The sequence below is a fragment of the Harpia harpyja genome, chromosome 6 (assembly GCF_026419915.1).
Source record: "Harpia harpyja isolate bHarHar1 chromosome 6, bHarHar1 primary haplotype, whole genome shotgun sequence".
In the NCBI taxonomy this organism is placed as follows: domain Eukaryota; kingdom Metazoa; phylum Chordata; class Aves; order Accipitriformes; family Accipitridae; genus Harpia; species Harpia harpyja.
In genome coordinates this window covers 60,621,015-60,639,941 of record NC_068945.1, presented here as the reverse complement: position 1 = coordinate 60,639,941, position 18,927 = coordinate 60,621,015, and the positions used below count along the sequence as shown (strand labels likewise).

The following is an 18,927-nucleotide window of genomic DNA, read 5'->3' as shown; positions in this document are numbered from 1 at the left end:
TCATTGATAACAGCAATATGCAACTACCTGTACATATTTATAAATTTCTATCCATTATCAGTTTGAAGAAGTCATTTAATGTATTTGAAGGCCATATAAATGTTTCCACCAATTATAACCTTGAGTTTTGTTTTGTTTTTTCTTTCTAAATTTATTCCCAGATAATGGAATTGTGCTGAAAGTCATTACAATTTACAATCAAGAGACAGAATCAATGGAAGAAGTGATTCTTGAAGAGCTGCAAGTATTCAAGGTGAACTGTGCTGTATATGAAGCATACATACAAGTCTTGAATTTTCTGCAGAATTAAAATGTCTAAAAAATCTGAGGATAGTCAAATATATGGTAGTTATGTGCAAGAAATTTTCTAATGATCTAGTTATTTTATGACAGGAAATCTTTATTTTCAGCTGAAGTTTTTCTGAGGTGGAGTTATAGCCCAAGTACTGAAGCATATTGCAGCAAACCAGGACTACTGTCTTTCTGTTTACATGCTTGGAGGTTGTAGTGTGACTTTTAATTAGAAACTTACTGCATTTTATTTCATTTTCCCCCATATCCAATTAAATATTTGAAAAAGTATAACTACATGCACAAAAATGTGCCTACTACAATCTTGGAAGCTTAAATGAGGTCCAGATAAGAAAAGCCCAATCCTCAGAAAGAGTGATTCAGTTAATCAGTCTTTACAGTGAGCAAACCTGAGTCCTAGTGAGACAAAACTCCATTCTGTTTAAGAATAAGCCACGATTAAAGCTTAGTATTTGGTATGTGGCAAAGTTAATATAATGAAATTCTCTTAGTGAGTATTCACATCATGTCATGTTAGCCACATAAAGTAGGAGGCTAACTTACTTACAACGACAGGGAAAATCTAACATCCAGACTTGGACATTTAAATCTGGTACCTGCATTTAGGTAATGTGACTATTGACTTGTTGCTGGGGGGGAAAATCACAGAAATTGCCCCTCTTGATAAAGCTGGTTTTCAATAGACCTATTAGGGGCTATGTCTTGCCATTGGTCCAGGAAATCTGAGCAGAGGGCAGAGAGGACAATGGTAAAAGAAGGAATTCCTGCTATTTTTATCTTATCTTCAATGAATGTTTTGTTATAAAGACCATTCCACTTATCACTCTCAAGCAGGACAAAAGAGATTCAGTGGTGGCAAGAGCTAATGTCATGTTTGACAGGGAAATTGTAGTGTTCCTGTGGCTCCGATAATCCTGAATTAAGTGTTGGCTGGTTGTTTTTAAATAAACTCTTTTAAAGCAATACTTCTGAAAGTCACAATTTCCTCACATCTTTCTGTAGCATCAGAAATTAAAGAAAGTCAAAGGTTGTAGCAAAGCTGAGTATAAGTAAACATCAACACTATTTTACCTAATTTATTGTCAGAGCAAAAAGTTATTCTTTTTTCTAAGCAAGGAAATATTTCCTATTTTCTAGGTGCCAGTTCCTATTATTTCTATGGAAATCTCTTCAAAGAGGGTAAGTATTTGACAAGTTTGAAATGTGAAGATCGTGACTCAAACGTAACAAAGCTATAAACTCTATAAAGATAGATAGATACGTAGATAGACAGACAGATGGATGTACATCATCTATAATGAGATCTGGTCTGATACATGTAATCCTTTTGTAATATAAACTTATGGCTATATGCTCTGTTCCTTTATGAAGCATTTATGTTTTTCAATTCTAATGTTAAATATCTCCTTAGTTCACACTATCATGCATATCAAAGCAAGTAAAAACCAACCTGTTGTGTGAGTTACTGGCATAGTAATGACAGTAGGGATTACCTTGGTGGATATGGCAGCTCACAGAAAAGTTCCTTGCTGATAAATGCAGACAGACTTCAGCCCCATGGGGATATCAGTGCAAAAAGAGCCTTGCTGTCTCTCCCACATATTCAGTTGCCCATGAAAGGCAGGGCTGTTCGGATCTGACTCCCTTTTGAGTTTCTGCTAATATAAACATGCAATTTATTACTCTTGCAGGTAGATTCTCATCCATACCATATCATTATAACATGTTGAGAAGAAGCCATTATAAACATCCCAGGATAGTTATATCTTAATAGATCTTAGACATCCATCGCAATGTAGGTGCACATAAACATAGTGAAACACAAGAATGAAAATTGCATTAATAGGAAGTGTGAACATGCCCCAAAAGACCATTTTAGTCTTGGTGTCTAGTCAGCTTGCATTCTTTCTGTAGGCAATGCAGAAAGACAAACTCTTCTGATGGTGATTCAGAGGAGGATCTTAGGTGTAAATATCCTGAATTATTTCCAGGATCAATCTATTTTTTTTCCATGGACTGTGAGCAGCTCTGGAGACTAGATTGTCTAACACTTCACCTAAGTGATTATCTGGATAAAGACTTCGGTGTCATTTCAGATATTTCCCTTACCTTTAACTCTCAGTGAAATGTCATGGTAAAAGGGTTGTGTTGGAAGAGTAAAAAGGAGATACTGTATAAAAAATGAAGTAGTCTTCCTCCACTACATCCAGCTCCCAAGAGGGCTGCTAACTCTACTAATTCAAGAAGTATCTGGAAAATCTGGAGAGAATTATAAAAAAGCCACCAAAGCAATTCAATGGTTGAAGAATAAACCTTTTTGTGAGAAGTAAAAGTAGCTTAACTTTTTCAAGATGTCAGAGAGAAGACTGAGAGAGAACAGGGTAGCCCAATATAAAATTTTACTGAATGAAGTGACTTCCCAGTGTATGTGTACAGGGATTCTTGAACATCGATGGCAAAGCAATATCAGATTAAATAACCAAATTCAGCTTGTTGAATGTAGATAAACTTCATCTTGAAATACGATACAGTTTTCTGATACAGAGGACAATTAAATGTTGGAATACATGTTAGGGTCAAGGTTGGCAACAAGTAATTTTGTCTTTAAAATGAGCAGAAGTATAACTTTTAGTTCAGTTTATGTGAAAAAAGTTAGGTAGCTCAAGTATTTTGGCTGGTCTCTTTTGAACTTGGAGTTAGTGAGCCTGTGGAGACCTTCTTGCTAGCTTTGTCTCAATTTCCTTATAACACTAAACAGTCTTCACTAAGTCAGTGGTACAATAAAATATCATGTTTCAGGGCTGAGCTAGTTATCTGCAGAGGCTGGGAAGGAATGTTCTTCTTTGATGTTCAGTTGGCTAGATATTGGATGCTTTTTGCCCTCCTCTGATGAACCAAGACTTAGAGTAGTCTTTACCCCTGCTAAAAGATGAAAGAGAAAATTCCATCTCATATGTCTCATTGAAAGTGTTGTTCATGTCTTCTGGGACAATCACACTGCAGCCTTTGCAGACAAGAAAGAATTCCCCTCAAACAACGATCCTAGGTTTCTTCTTCATGCCAGTTGGCAGATTGAGTTCCTGCTGCTATTATCTGGTTTATCTCAGCTGAAAAGGTCTTCGAGCATTGCTGTTACCTTCCTCTCCTAGTTTCTTCCCCTGGCATTTCTGAAAGTTAAATGTCTGTGATCTAAACAGATATAGGAGCTGTAATTAGGAACAAGAATTAATGACCTGGATTAAACGTCATGTTTTGTGATAGGTAAACCAGACTAAATGAGCTGCCAGTATTTTCCAGCTTTAAACAATTTTAAAATATCAGACTTTGAAAGCTTGGGAATTTTGAAAGAGTGGGAATTATGGACTAAGTTTGGCTATTAGGATAAGCACAATTTAAGTGTTCATTAGGAATCCTTTTTCTGACTGGTAAAATCATGGAAGTGAGCTGTGCATGAGCAGTTCCTATTGCAGTGTATGCTGCATATTTCTGTGTTCAGACCATTTACATTCACCAGCAACAAGCCTTTTTCTCAAATCCCTGTAAATTCAAGCTATTCTCTTCTGAATTTATTATGCCAGCATCTCAAGAATTAGATTGATCATCTTTCATTTGATTTGAAAAGGACATTTATGTGAACTCAGAAGATTCAAACAATCTTAGCACTAATGCTGAAAAAACCCAACACCCTGCAAATAAATATTAAAGAAGTAGAATGTGACCATTTAATTTGTAAGGAAAGACTGCACAGCACCAGGGAAAAAAAAATAATCTACCTCTCTTCTGTGCACTGAGGGGTTAGACAAATCATGCTACTACTGTGCATGTGTATATGTGACCATATTGTAAGTAGCCACATCAAGAGTTAAATTTACTTGATAACTCCCATTTTAAGATTGAGGTTGCTTATAACTTTTGCAAATTTGAACTTCTTTGTTTAAAGCCTTTCATGTCAAGTTTTTTTTTGCAGATCAGTTAGGTGACAGAGAAGTGTAAAGAGGGAGGCATTGGAAACTATCTTGAGGAAGAAAAAGAAACTTAAAACCCTGCCCATTCAAACACAAAGATTACAAAGCTGAAATTTCAGAAGCGAGGAAATGCCAAAATAAACTTGTTCATTTTACCTTCTTTCTGTTCCTCTCTCCTCATGCAGGAGAGTTTAGTCTACAAAACAGATATTTTCCTACAGAGTAACTCTGCCTCCCTCAGGGCACAGCCTGGATGCACAACTGGCAAGCAAAGATAAAGCTAACATTTTTTAATAACAACTCCACTAGTAACAGAACTTTTAGTGGCAATTCTAGGAATTTAATCGTACATGGTGTATTTTTTCCAGCAACAGCTCTACATTGGATCTGAGTCGGTCATAGCACAAGTGAAGTTCCACCAGTGTGACATGTATGGCACTGCCTGTGCAGACTGCTGCCTCGCTCGAGATCCGTATTGCGCTTGGGATGGGATCTCCTGCTCCCGATACTATCCCACAGGAATGCAGGCAAAGAGGTGAGAACTGTTGCCTTCTGTGATAACCTTTTTGCATAATACCTATGTAAAGAGTTCCTACTGCAACACAAAGTACTTCGTATCTCCCCCTCATAAAAATAACTGAGTGGTAAGAAGATATGTTAACTGCTAATTTATTAGCACAACCTTAGGGAATTGCAAAAGAGCCAAATCAACAGGATGGCATAAACTGCAGTACCAGGAATATTTTTATGAATGAAGCAAAGTCACTTAGAAATTATTTGCAGTAAGTTTTAAACAAACCTCAATTTCCTTATACATCTTTGGCTGTGCATAGAAAGATTCTTTACAACATCAGAGACCTATTTTGGTAGTATTATACAGCAAATGTATCACACTGCAATAATATATATAACAGAATTTCCAAAAAAAGCAAAGACGACTCTGTGTTAATAGTCAAATACCTTCACCAGCCAAAATGAAACCAGAGTATCTGCAAAAGCTAAGGTTAGGCTTAGGCTTTCTCCAGTGAATTTATAAAGACAAGTTACTCGAGAGGCCAGGTCAAAGCATGAACCTAATTCGGGGTACTTTAATTCTTCCCTTGGGGATACTTCTCCTCCCCATCACCATTCACTTATTCATGGCTCTTGGCCTTCACTCTTTTGTGCAGTAATTTCCCATATAACTGTCCTCTTCCCTTCCCTCTCAAACCCAGGTTCACCAATTCAGCTACACAGATACTTAATCAAGCAGCTAGAACATGCATATTTTAATCCAGACCTTTTCACAAGACTTTAAGTCAGCTTTGCCACTAGAAAGAGTAATTTCTAGCCTTAGTCAGCAAAATCTTGGTAATGTATAATTCAAATCCTTTCTGTGGCTTTTTTTCAATTACTGTTTCTGCAAATATATGCATAGATATATATATTAGACCTACATGAACTGCAAGGACTAGAATGCATTGAGTAACTAACTTCTGGAGAAAGTTTTGAAAACCAGTGGAGATGGTTCAGTCAAAACCAAGTTATAGTATCCCAAATTTATTATTATTTCTTAAGGAAAACCAGGAAGGTGGGGGGTTTATTTATTTTCTGTCCTGCTTACATTAGCCTTCCATGAACCTGAATGCACTCAGACAAATGTACTGCTGATTATAGTCAGGCTCAACCGACATTTCTGTGGATTTTTCTGCAAGGTAATGAACAAAGCCACGTTACATTGGGCAACACGACTTTTTGGGTAAGGCACTTTAAAAAGTAAAAATGAGAAATACAGCCAATGACTCAGCATAATTAAGAATCTCTTGGACCTATTACACTAAGGCGTAGGTTAAACCAAGTAGGAAATCTACACCACTTTTACAAGCAGGACTGCAGTCTTCTCATGCCTTTTGGAGGCAGACCTAAGGGGGGGAAGTGGGCTCTGGTTGTCTGCTCAATGTGAGAAGAATCTGGCTAAAATTTTCAGGCCCCAGGTTAAGAAAGATGACCAGCTATATAGCAGGCCAGGGAGATTAATTTCCTACAGTATAAATAGAAATTGTATTATCATAATCATAAAGCATATGGGTTACTCATCTAATGACGTAAAAGTCATTTGGGGAAGAGAGGGGGTTAAAAAAATTCCCAGCAGCCTGCTAAGACTGTATCAGCATTTACGTTGTTGTGCAGGCTACTTATTGCCTAAGAAAAGATAAGAGAAACTCAGTCAGTCCTGAACTCTGTTGAACATTTTTAGCATATTTCTCACCTAAGACAATTTCCAGAGTAGCAGCCTCTAAGTCCCCTGACACACGCATTTATCCAGGGTTGAGTGATATGGGCAGCACCCCAGGCACCTTTCTGTGCCTTACCTCCCCAACATTCAGCAGGTCAGCCTCTAAAAGAAGAAAATACTGCTGTTATCACTCTGCTTCTCTTAAGATAAGCACTGCAGCTTTGGAGAAGGGATTTGCACTCAATTGAATGTTCTTGAAGACTGCAAAACTTGTTTTACATATAAGAGTTTGGGGAACAGCCAGCAAGAACTAATAATACTGAGAGGGATAGATGGCATTTGCTTTGTTCACTTTAGCACTCAGAGCATTTTAAACTTATGAGCTTACACTAACTGTGTGGTACATGGACAGGCAGGGAGAGCTACTTAGGACACGAGTATGGAAGCTGGTTTAAGTTGCCTCCTGCTGGGTTCCAGGCAGAGAGCGCTGCTGGAAAAGGCAGGTCTCAGTAGGCAACATGGAGTTTTCTGATATCAAGTGACCCTGAGCAGGTGATAACCCTGCCATTGCCGCCTTGGGCTCCAGACACAATTAATGCCATATCCCAGAGCACACACATCTTAATTTGGCCTTGTGTCAGGGCTCCAGATATCTCCTCGAGCTGTACAGGGTAGTACAAGTAATGTGAGTACAAGGGGCATTGGAGAGTGCTTGTTGCCACCATTCCTGGCAGCCTTCACTTCATCAGGACTTATGGACCTGTGCCTTACATTACAGCACACCTGAGCTGATTTTAATATCACCTCTATCCACTCAAATGTGGCCCTCATACAGTACATTTAGGTGGGATTTTGACTTGTAAGAGCAGCCCTGCTAGTGCAGTAAGAGCACTGCTAAGAGCTCTTTTCTTAATTCCACTCCTACTGGTGAAGAGTTGAACTGAAGCAGGGATGTACAAGTCCTCCCCATTTTGATTCAGATGCTCTCTGCTTTAGATCCTAATACCTCCAAGGTATGACAAGTGTTTAGAGAAACATGAAATAGAAAAACTGTAAACTCAGGCATGTACAGGATATAGAGAGAACTGCAACATAAATAGAAAAAACCCTCTGCTTGACAGCTGGTACTAATGTGTAGAATTTTGAAAGCCTATATTATAATTCCTTGCAAATGCATAGCTTGAACAGTTAATTAAATATAGGACTTAATTAAGGACAAATAAAAACCAAGCCCAAAGCCCCGCATCTTGATGCTGGCAGTGCAGCATACTATGATGTCATGGTAGTTACAGGGGTACAGCTCCTGCGTACTGCAAATACTTAAGATGCTAGATGGAAATTATCTTGCATTCAAGTTCCATGAAGTAACCTTGAGAAAGCAGAGAGGTTCAGGACTTAAATAAATGCTTTAGTTCACTATTACCTCTGCAATCTGATTTAGGCAGGTTCAATTTTTATCTAAACAAGCACTAAATTCTACAAGTGAGTGTCTTTGCTGTGCCAGCTCACCATCCAGGTTGAAAAAGGGCTGAAGTAATTTTAAAATTTCTTTCAGCTTGGGTAGGTCTGGTAACCTGATTTCTTAGCTAATTTTAAGAAGCTGACAGTCACCGTCCTGCCTTCTCTCCCTCTCTGGCCTCTTTCTCCACCACCCATTCCATCAGCAATCACGCAAACATGCTCTTCGTCTCTCATGGTTAGCAGGAGACTCCTAACAGAATTTTTTTCCAAATCTATGGTTTTTTACCCCCAGGCCTCCTGGCCCTCTTTGCCACCTGCCTGTGATCGGGTGCCCAGGCTGGAGGAGGGGGTGGAGCTGCACTGATGAGCAGCCTCAGGGTGGGGCAGGGCGGGGTGGGGAGGTGGGGCTGCTAAGGGGCTGCCTTCGCTTTGCAGCTAAATCCCTGTGCCAACCCAAATATCACTGCTGTAACATTTGGTTCAGCAAACCTGAACTCAGTCTCCTGGCCTACTTAGGCAAACTGCAACGATGCCTTTTCTCTCTGAGCCATTTCGACTTGGGTAATAATAAAGGAACATAAGGATGATGGTGAGGCTGATGATGATGACAGTGTTGCTTTCTTGCACATCATTTTTACCAAGTTCCTGAAAGCACAGCGTTACACATGAAGTTATAGATTGCAAAAGACACTTCCATATATTCAGTACATTTTCTAGTCACTGAAAATTGTTCTTTATAGTAGTTTATCTCAGGAATTGTCTGCTACTCTATTATTCATGGAATTCTGAATGAAATGATTACTAAGAAAAAAATAACAAATATCAGGCTTATGTCACTATTTGTAAAATAAGTTTATCTCCCAGCATCTCCTTCTCTTTCAGCACCTCTCCCCATTTTCTCCTTCTCTTCAATAAAGTAGCAAGTGAAAGCACTGGTAAATATATCTTTCCCAGTCTTCACACTCAGAACAGTAAAATTCCATCAAACAAACATTTATTTTGCTTGAACAGTTCTAACAACTGGAGAAATATCCTATTTTACAAAACTAGGACTGTTTTAGCTCTACAATGATCTTCAGAACTGAAGAGTAAATAGTGCATGCCTGCTAACTGTCCTGTTCCTGCCAGATAGGGCTGCTGGGCCTGACAGCAGCAGGGTTTTCTTTTTTGGTTTTTTTTTTCAAGGCTAATGTCTACAGCATTTATATATATTTGTGCAAGAGAATGTCTCTTCTGAATAATCTGTATACACAGATATGCAAAGTTGGTGGCAGCATTATTCAGTGCTGACACTTTGCAGAGTTATCAGTAAGCACATCTATACATTACCATGAGAACTCCCAGGGCATGACAAAGCCCTGTAGCTATCTCAGAATCTCAGGTTTTGTTTAATAATATGCATGTATTTTTAGTGCTTCTGCCTAAAAGGCCCAACGCAGTCCCCACTGAATTTGGAGATTCCCCTGCAACAGCAAGAGCAAAACATTGGTTCTGGTCTGAATATCGGTAAAGGTTAAAGCTGCCTTCTTGGTCCACCAGCTCCACTGGATCAGAAGTCTATACAGGTGACAGAACTCAGAAAATAATTGCTGTCTACTGCCAGTTTGGAAGTGCGATGAGTAACATCCATGGGCAAGATCTTTAGCATAAATCTACAGAGTTTCAGTAGATTCAATTTGTGCCAAATAAAAATTGTGCCTTTTCAGTTCACATAGCACTGGAGAAAAAGCATTATTTAAGTAGTAAATGCAAAGAATAACAAAACTGCTTCACTTTGCTTGTTTCTATCATATATGATTTATACTGTACACATACCTGCTGTGTAAGTTTTTCTGCACTGCATATTTGTTAATCTGTTATGTATAGCATTAGTAACACAGTACAGAATTACTTTTTATGCAAATATAGGAAAGGTATCCTTAGTATAACTAAATTTCTGGTTGTTGGAAATACATCTGGCAAGATATGACATTGCAATAGTCTCTTTCATTTCCCTAGTAAGCAATCGTAATTTTATTTATCAGGACACTCGGGGAAAAAAATTGCCAAATAAAAGTGCAATTCTTCTGGGAATGCACTGCACAATTGTGGTTTTCATTATTTTCCTGTAAATGTATAGAAAAAACCCAAAGCCCAAAACTCACTACAATTTTTCTCTCAAAAGCAGTTGCATTATTTCCAGGTCACAGCCAGGGCTCACAGGTTCTGACCACAGTTCTGCCACTAGCTCTCTTTCTAGGCATGGGCAAGTCATGCATGTGTCTGTTTCCCTATTGAGAAAAATGGGCTTAACAACTGTCTGCTACAGAGATGTAATAAAATGAAGTATTTGCTCTGCACTTTGAGATTCCCAAGTGAAAAAAATACATGACAGCGAAGGATAAAAGAACCACCATTCACATACATGGTAAAATGTTCTAAACTAAAAAAGGAATATTTCCTTGCCTTCCAGAGAGAGAGAACCCAAAGACAGGTTGAAGGTCCCTTTGACTCTTACCAGCACTGAATGTTGCCCAGTTGGTTCAGAGGATCTTGTTTTAGTATTTATAATGTTAGTGTAGTTACGTATAAACTGTACACGTAGTTGTGCCTCTTCCCCAGACAAGTGTGTTTCTTTTTTTCAGACGTGATTCCCAATAGGTTGAGTAGAGAGAAAAAAATGATGCATAAATGAGTATTTCTCACAACAATGCTAAAGTTTTAGGAACCAAGATTTAGCTCCTTATGTTTTTAATGAATACCACTTCAGCATAAACCCAACAATCTGTAAGCTAAACATGTTATCTCAAACAGTTCCATTTTTTTCCCCTCCAGACGTTTCCGCAGACAAGATGTTCGACATGGAAATGCAGCGCAGCAGTGCTTTGGCCAGCAGTTCATTGGTAATCTACTCACACGTTTACAAATTGCTAGCAAATGCCTGGAGCAGAGAGCACAGACTTTGCCAAGAGTATGAACCAGACCATGATCTCACCTGAGTTTTTTTACTGGCATATTCCTATAATAAGTTATAAGAGTCATGGGGATAAGCCCATGTCATCCAGGTCTAAGAATGACTTTGTTTCCATGGCAGGTCAGGTGCATCCCATAGCGTTCATGTAGTCCTACAGCCCTGTCATTTAGACTAGGATGTGGCTAATGCATTTCAAGGGCTTCCAACAGAAACGCAAGTGGAAAGATGGGGCAGGGATAAGAAACAACAGGGCTGCATCCTGAAATGAATATGAAATACTGCCAGGACACTCAGCCAGAATTGAAGGAGCTCCATAGCACAGACATGGGTAATGACATGTCAGAACACAAAGTTGTATTTATGATCAAGATTTCTCCTTGTCATGGTTTAAGCGCAGCCAGCAACTAGGCACCACGCAGCCACTCGCTCACTCCTCCCCACTCTCAGTGGGATGGGGAGGAGAATCGAAAAAAAGAAGTAAAACTTGTGGGTTGAGATAAGAACAGTTTAATATCTAAAGCAAAATAAAATATAAGAAGAACAATAATAATAAACATATAATAATAATAATAGTAATGAAGAAGAATATAACAAAAAAAAGGGAGAAAAATAAAATCCAAAAAAAAGACAAGTGATGCACAATGCAATTGCTCACCACCCACTGATCGATGTCTGAGCAGCGATCCGCCCCTCCCAGCCAACTCCCCCAGTTTATATACTGGGCATAACTTTCTATGGTATGGAATATCCCTTTGCTAGTTCGGGCCAGCTGTCCTGGCCATGCTCTCTCCCAGCTCCCTGTGCACCTGCTTTCTGGCAGAGCATGGGAAACTGAAAAATCCTTAACTTAGGATAAGCGCTACTTAGCAACAACTAAAACACCAGTGTGTTATCAACATTATTAAAAAGACTTTCTCTCTCTTTTTTTTGTTATATTTTGTTATATTGATATTTCACCCTCTTTTTTTGTTATATTCTTTTCCATTACTACTATTGTTATTACATTTTTTATTATTATTATATTTTATTTTACTTTAGATATTAAACCGTTCTTGCCTCAAGCCACGAGTTTTACTTTTTTCCCCGATTCTCCCCCCATCCCACTGAGAGTGGGGAGGAGTGAGCGAGTGGCTGCATGGTGCTTAGTTGCTGGCTGGAGTTAAACCACGACAGTCCTAAAAAAAAGATAGATTACTGTGTCTAATGGTGTTGTGCAAACCTTGGAAAGTGATGTTTCAAACATTGGTATTGGTAATGGCAAAACAGACAGAAAACAGTTGCCTGGACATCCTCAGTATTTTTCAGGATAACAATCAACAGAAGAAAAAAAACAAATATAAAAGTTCCTTTTAGATAGATAGCCAGAGAAAAGATATTTTAATATTAAATACTAGATAGATAGATATTTTACCAGAGAAAGCTTCATTAAAATTTAAGCCCATTGGAAGATATAGTAGATTTTGCAAAAGTATATTCCAATATGAAATACTAAGAATACAGTAAGTTTGAAATACAGCAGAGCAATCACAATGATATCAAACCCTGTATTTTTTAGGGCATAAAACTGGTTGGTCTCAAGAATATTTCTCACTACTATGGAATAAGATGATTTCATTAATGCGGCAATTGGTCTCCTCCAGTGTAACATCTAGTTTATCTTCCTCCAGATGGTTTGTTGGATGGAAAAGCAGAATTGAGTTTTGATTAATTTCATTCACCTTGGTTTCATTAGCACCCTTGAGCCAAACTATACATTCATTTTACATGTTTATAACACGGATATGTATAATATTGGTTATGGTATTTATGGTTTTTAAGTGTTTCATTCTGCATAATGCTATGTGCTCTCATTTTTATGCCTAAAAATATTTAATTATTTATTATATTTAGACATGTATTGAATCCTCCTGTTTCACTGAGTGAAAATGAAATAGATGAACTATTCATAAGAACCAGGCACAAGCAATTAGCAGTGTGAAAGGCTGAGATCTGTTTTTCTGTGTATAATCCTAGCTGAATCATGGCAGAATTTGGTCCATTTATGTTACGGCCAGATCCTGTGAGAGTCCGAGATGATGGGAAAATTCACTTACCAGGTCAGACCTTCACCAGACGCTGCTTTTCAGTCACTATCTGGTTGGATCTGAACTAAACTTCACTTTTAAAAGTAAATATACCTGAATATGGAGTGTAACAAGTATTGGCAGTAACACATATTTTTAAAACATTTGTTTTCCTTCCAGGTGAAGTCCTGGAGAAGACTGAAGAGCGACTTGTTTATGGAATAGAGTACAACAGCACCCTTCTGGAGTGCACCCCTCGGACCTTACAAGCAAAAGTAATCTGGTTTGTCCAGCGAGCACATGAAACTAAGAAGGAGGAGGTAAATATTCTTATATATTAACTTTTTAACTAAAAGAGCCTGCTGTTAGGAATATTACATCTTCACTGAAAGGCCTGTCATCAGTTGCTGAAATGTACATGGATGTCAGGGAAAATCATTATGTTCATCTGCTCTCTTGAATTAATAGACCTGAGAATTTCATCTGGTGTTTGCATTCAGCATCTTGAACACAGATGTTAGAAATGTAGTGAAACTTGATTTAAGATCTCAAAACAAAAGAAAACCCACCACTTCTCTTGGTATGTTATTGCAGAGGTGAAATGTGTACACATTACTCCCAAAGCTAGTCTAGCTTAACATCTATTAATTCTTGCTGCCTCACCCATTACATTACAGAACCTTCTGAAAATGGGTGTTGATGGATTCTCTCTCTCTTTTACGTATATTTCCCTGTTATGAAAACGCTTCATAAGTGTTACTATGTTTATTCCTCAATACCTCTCTGATACAAATCAGTGTAGCTATCCCCTCTTAGTGTGTGGAAGGACATGGGGAGAAAAGCCTCAGACTACCAAAGGAAAAGGATGGTTGTCCTACTGCCTAGCAGCTAGGCTCTGCTGCAAATGTGAGAGCCCAGCATAGCCATAGACATCTGAAGATCTCTGGAGTGGGACTCATCTGATAGAAAATGTGGACATTTATAGTAGAGATCTACCTGGGAGCTAGTCAGTGTAGGCTGCTTTTAAAGTCAGACTAGACGGTGTTGCAATTATAGCCAGTGGTATCAGCTCATGCTAAACTAGACAGCTTCATTTGGTCAGGTAAAAAATGAGTAATAAACCACTGAATACAAAAATAACCAAGGATGCCACACTCTCCTTTAAACATGTAAAATTAAGCAAGACGAATGCCATCCCCACTTCAGGCACAGTTTTGCCTGAAGTTTTGTCCAAGTCCCAAATCTCTGCATGGTTTTTCACACTTGGTATTTCCTCATGTACTTAGCTGGAAGATCCCTATCTATGCATAATCATTCTTACAATCAAACTATTAATCAGGTCTTTCACAGAAGGTAGTGAACTGTGAGGTGGGGAGGATGTTCTACTATATAAACATCCCATTAGACCCAGTAGCTCAGATACTGCACACCAAGAGTGTAAATCTGAACAGACTCTAAACTTCCAGTATGTATTTATACTACCAGGATGAATTTGTTTTAAAGTTTCCCCCTGAAAGTTATTAAATTTTTCATGAATAATTATATAGTCATTAGAAAAACACAAATAAAAGCAGAGAGAAGTAGAATCATAGAGTCATAGAATCACAGAATGGCTTGGGTTGGAAGGGACCAACGGAATGGAGGATTCCATTCTCCTGAGCACTTCTGATGGCTGGATTAGACAGCACATCGCTCCCTGCTTGCTAGCATCCACGAATGCCTTGTAGTTGATAAAGTAGCTTTCAGGAGCTGTAGGGGGAACTCAAATACCAAACTCAGAACTGAGGCTTTAAGATCGCAATGGTCCTGCAGTTAGGTATACAAATACCTATGTGTGTGACCTCAAGAACACTTGTCAGTGTATAAGAGAATTCACAGTGACAGTTACAGCATGTCATCTAGCAAGTGCCCATTTGTTTTCCATCCAGTAGTTTATTTGCATGTTTCAACCTTATTTCCCTCTGTGATTTAGCCACAAGTGACTAACCCATGCTGGGAAAATGGGAAACTATCTGCTCTACTATCTGTTCTTCCATGCTTGCCAGATTCTCTAGACCACTTTCTTTTCACAGCTCAATCTCTTCTTTACTTCAAGTAAATATTTTTGTTACTTAAAAACTGTGAATCAAAGGATCACGGATCTCTAATCTTCCTCTCAAAATTTAATATTATATTCATGAAACTACAGTTCAGAAGTAATTGCACTGATCTAATGTAATAGTAAAGGCCTGTGCTCTATAACTGCATCAGTTTGTTTTTCAGGTGAAGACAGACGATAGAATAATCAAAATGGACCTTGGCCTCTTATTCCTGAAGCTGCATCGGTTGGATGCAGGGACCTATTTTTGTCAGACGGTGGAACACAGCATTGTTCACACTGTCAGGAAAATCACCCTGGAAATAGTCGAGGAAGAACGTGTAGATGAAATGTTCAATAAAGACTATGAGGAGGAGATACCTCACAAAATGCCATGCCCAATGCAGAGCAGTATACCTCAGGCATCAAAGCCATGGTACAAGGAGTTTCTTCAACTAATAGGTTACAGCAACTTCCAGAGGGTGGAAGAATACTGTGAAAAAGTGTGGTGTACAGATAAGAAGAGAAAAAAGCTGAAAATGTCTCCATCCAAGTGGAAATACGCCAACCCTCAGGAGAAGAAAGCAAGGATCAGGCCAGAGCATTACCGGTTGCCCAGGAACATAGCTGACTCTTGATGGACAAAATCCATCCAGTGTTTCTGGGCAAAATTTTATTTGGACTTAAGTAAGAGGGAGAAATCAGTCTTGGTTTTGGTAAATGACACAGGTTTATATATATAAAATATCGGGACTGAAAACAAAAATGCTATGGTAAGTTATACTGTACACTCATGATGGCTGTTCGGAAGCATTTTAAACAAAATCTTCTTAACTATCTGATTGTAAGTAGGTCAATGCAATCAGAGTTTTGCATTAGGGAGGACGTGACAATCTTCAGACTTTGAGTGCTTGAATCAGTTTCCTGTGTGGACCATGCTTGCGCTGTATATTGTTGTACATGATGGCATATTTAACAAATTCAAATAGCTAAGCATTCACAAGTGGACGAAAAATATAACACATACCTTTCCTTTGTTTCACAAATTTCTCATGCTTCTGAAAGTGGCACATCTTAAGATCTTTCCTTTTGATTGTGACCTGTCTGAGTTTATCACTGAGAACAAAGAGTCGTGTTAATACAGTGTACTGCTATTTCTAAGGATAATGAAGGGAAATGCTATTTACTTCCCACCATTTGTTGTCTTATCAGTCATTTATGAAGCGCAGTGTGCTCTCACAGCTAAATAATATTGCCTAGTAACTTGATGTAAGTCAAATGCATGCTGAGAACACAAACAGAATGAAATTCTTCAACTTATCTATATAAAAACTTGGAATAATGGTTTAGATAGAAAACAAGTCTATCTTGTCTGTAGTAATGGACATTGCCTTAGTAATGAGATGAATTAAGGGAGTGCCCTCTTGTGGCAAAACAAAGCAAAATCGGACACGATCATCTATTTTCTGAAGAAATGTGTATAGCGAAGAAATATTACCCAGATCAACAGCTGGTTTGTTTTCAGCACACTATTCTAGTCTCCATGTGCTAAATCCACAGATTTAGAAGGCAGTGTTGGAAGTCATTTATACTGGAAAGAAAACATTTAAAGTAATGCTTTATGTTGTTAATGTGCTTTCGAGGTAAAATGCAGTCATAAAAAGTTAAGATGTAGATTAAAAACAAGAACAGCATTATGCAGCTGTTTTTCTATAGTTTCAGGGTCTGTTCCAGGTAAGTCTTTTCCTGATATGTGATAACTGGTCAAAAGGGCTGCTTTGCTGCTCTTGTGAGTGATACCAGGAGAGGAGATCAGAGAACGAAGTCACTTACAATCTAGGTCTTTCAAGACTTACTTAAAAAAAAAAAGAAAAAATATCTTTCTTTAAGTACAAGAAAGCAGATGCAGAAAATGCAGAAAAACCAGCATTTCCTACTTGAGAAATCTGATATTAAAATATGAATTGAATTTTTTTTTTTAATTGGAAATTAAAAAAAAAAGATAGGAAAGTTATAAACACAAATGAGTCACAAATGAGTTAACTCCTTAAATAAGAACATGATGCCAATAGGGGAAATAGCCAAGCTGATACAGATTTTGATGCCACCCAGAAAATATACAAGGGATTCACCAGCCACAGAGGTTCATGCTGAGCTTCAACTTCTAATCAGGAAACAGAATTTAGACTTAGTGGGAATTAACAGCCTGGATAACAGAGATTTTCTAGGTTTGCTGTGTTAACAAATGCAGCAATCAATGCTAACCCAGTGTTTTCCAAACAGGCTGTGTGTGAGAGAAGGCTCTTGCAGTTGCTGGCAGGACCAGTGAGCTTTGCTGTGCTCCTCTGGGGACAGAGACTGTCCCGCTGTTTGAAAGGAGCCCGTGGGCACGCTGTCAGCAACCGGAGTATGAGGAAAACAGGGTTTCACCTTGTGTCAGTATAACAGCAGGTAAATCTTTCCATCAGACAGTTGTGTTAAGGAAATCAATTTATCTGAGGGTTTGCACTTCGTTTAGCTAGAATGCCTGTCTAAGAGATGGGACTGGACACTGTGCACAGCCTTGCATGAATTCATGCAGTTGCTAGCTTTGATCTGATACAGGAGACTGGATAAATTCACTTTTCTGTGACAGTTTAATAGAACTTAGCTGCAGTTAGGATCCTCTGTTTGTTTACAGTTATATGGAAGGTGCCAGCACTGAAGGCTGTGTCAGAGAGAACATACACAGAACAAGCATCACTGATTTATACTTAATCCCCTATACAATCCTTGCTGGCATCCTTGATGGAAAACTGTTAAGATCTTAAAACACCACTGAAATCCTTTTCTGATGAATTATGGAGTCCACTTCTTTTCAACAGTAATGGGAGTTACATTTTACTTTTTCTGATTCATTTGCTAGTATCTAATGCTAAATGTACCATTAATGGACTATTAGAAAGGAATAACAGCATCTCAGCCTGATAGAGCAAATATAACTTTGTATCTCATTCTCTGAGATTTCAGGTGGAAATCATGTGATATGCAAATCAGGATTCCTGATTTAATATGAGAGTGTGTATTTTTAGCTCCCCATCCCTTTAGTGGTTACATGTGGAGAATTGCATTAAATTTTTATTTACCGTTTAAAATTTAAATTTCTAGCTCACACCTTGCTACTTTCATGGTTGCAATGCCTGTGAGAATTCAGAACTACAAGGTCTTGTTCAAAGGTGCTATGACATCTATGGAAGTAGAGAAAGAGTGACAATGTATTTTGGAAGGATACGCACAAATGTGCTCGTACACAGACAATGTTATTTAAAATGCTTCTTTGTATATTTGGGGGGCATTGTCTGCTTCTTTTCATTATGAGTTTGATGTATTTTGTATGTGCATGAAGTGGTCAAGTTACAAATATAATTAAGAACCATATTTGGCTGAAATAATCTGTATTATTTCTCATTATTTATTTTCACCAGACAATATGATTATGTGCAGATCACTAGTCACACGTTGGTATTTACAGATGCCCTTCACTGTGCATTTTATGAGCAGAGATCTCATATCAGGACAGAGGGGTGTTAGTATATGGTTGCCAAGTGGGAAACTGTGGCACAGGGTAATGAGTAGATTTAGTCTGTTAATGTCAGGTAGATTTGAGAAAGCTATGATTAGAGCAGCATCTGCTGCATGAATGTATTCTGAGAGTGGAACATGGCCACTTAAACCTAGAAGATTCTAACTGATGGAAATTCACGAGAAACAAGAATTCGGACAAAGCTTTGAACTCTGCCCTTCTTCCTGATGTGGACAAGCCAGATCGCTTGGACTAAACACTTACTTGCTTTGCTTTTGCTCTTTTGTTGTCACTGAGATTATTGTCACCTTGTACAAAC

General features: G+C 38.3%; 1 protein-coding gene across 1 annotated transcript in view; it reads left to right on the top strand.

Moving 5' to 3' along the window:
• SEMA3E (semaphorin 3E) overlaps positions 1–18,463 on the top strand; it is a 149,073-nt gene extending 130,610 nt beyond the window's left edge. Inside the window, exons 12-17 of the mRNA XM_052790607.1 lie at positions 162–253; positions 1,450–1,491; positions 4,646–4,812; positions 10,768–10,835; positions 13,150–13,289; positions 15,232–18,463. Of these exons, the coding sequence (XP_052646567.1) occupies positions 162–253; positions 1,450–1,491; positions 4,646–4,812; positions 10,768–10,835; positions 13,150–13,289; positions 15,232–15,684 (962 nt within the window). The 3' untranslated portion in view covers positions 15,685–18,463. The remainder of the gene's footprint in view (positions 1–161; positions 254–1,449; positions 1,492–4,645; positions 4,813–10,767; positions 10,836–13,149; positions 13,290–15,231) is intronic.
• The last annotated feature ends 464 nt before the right edge of the window (positions 18,464–18,927 follow it).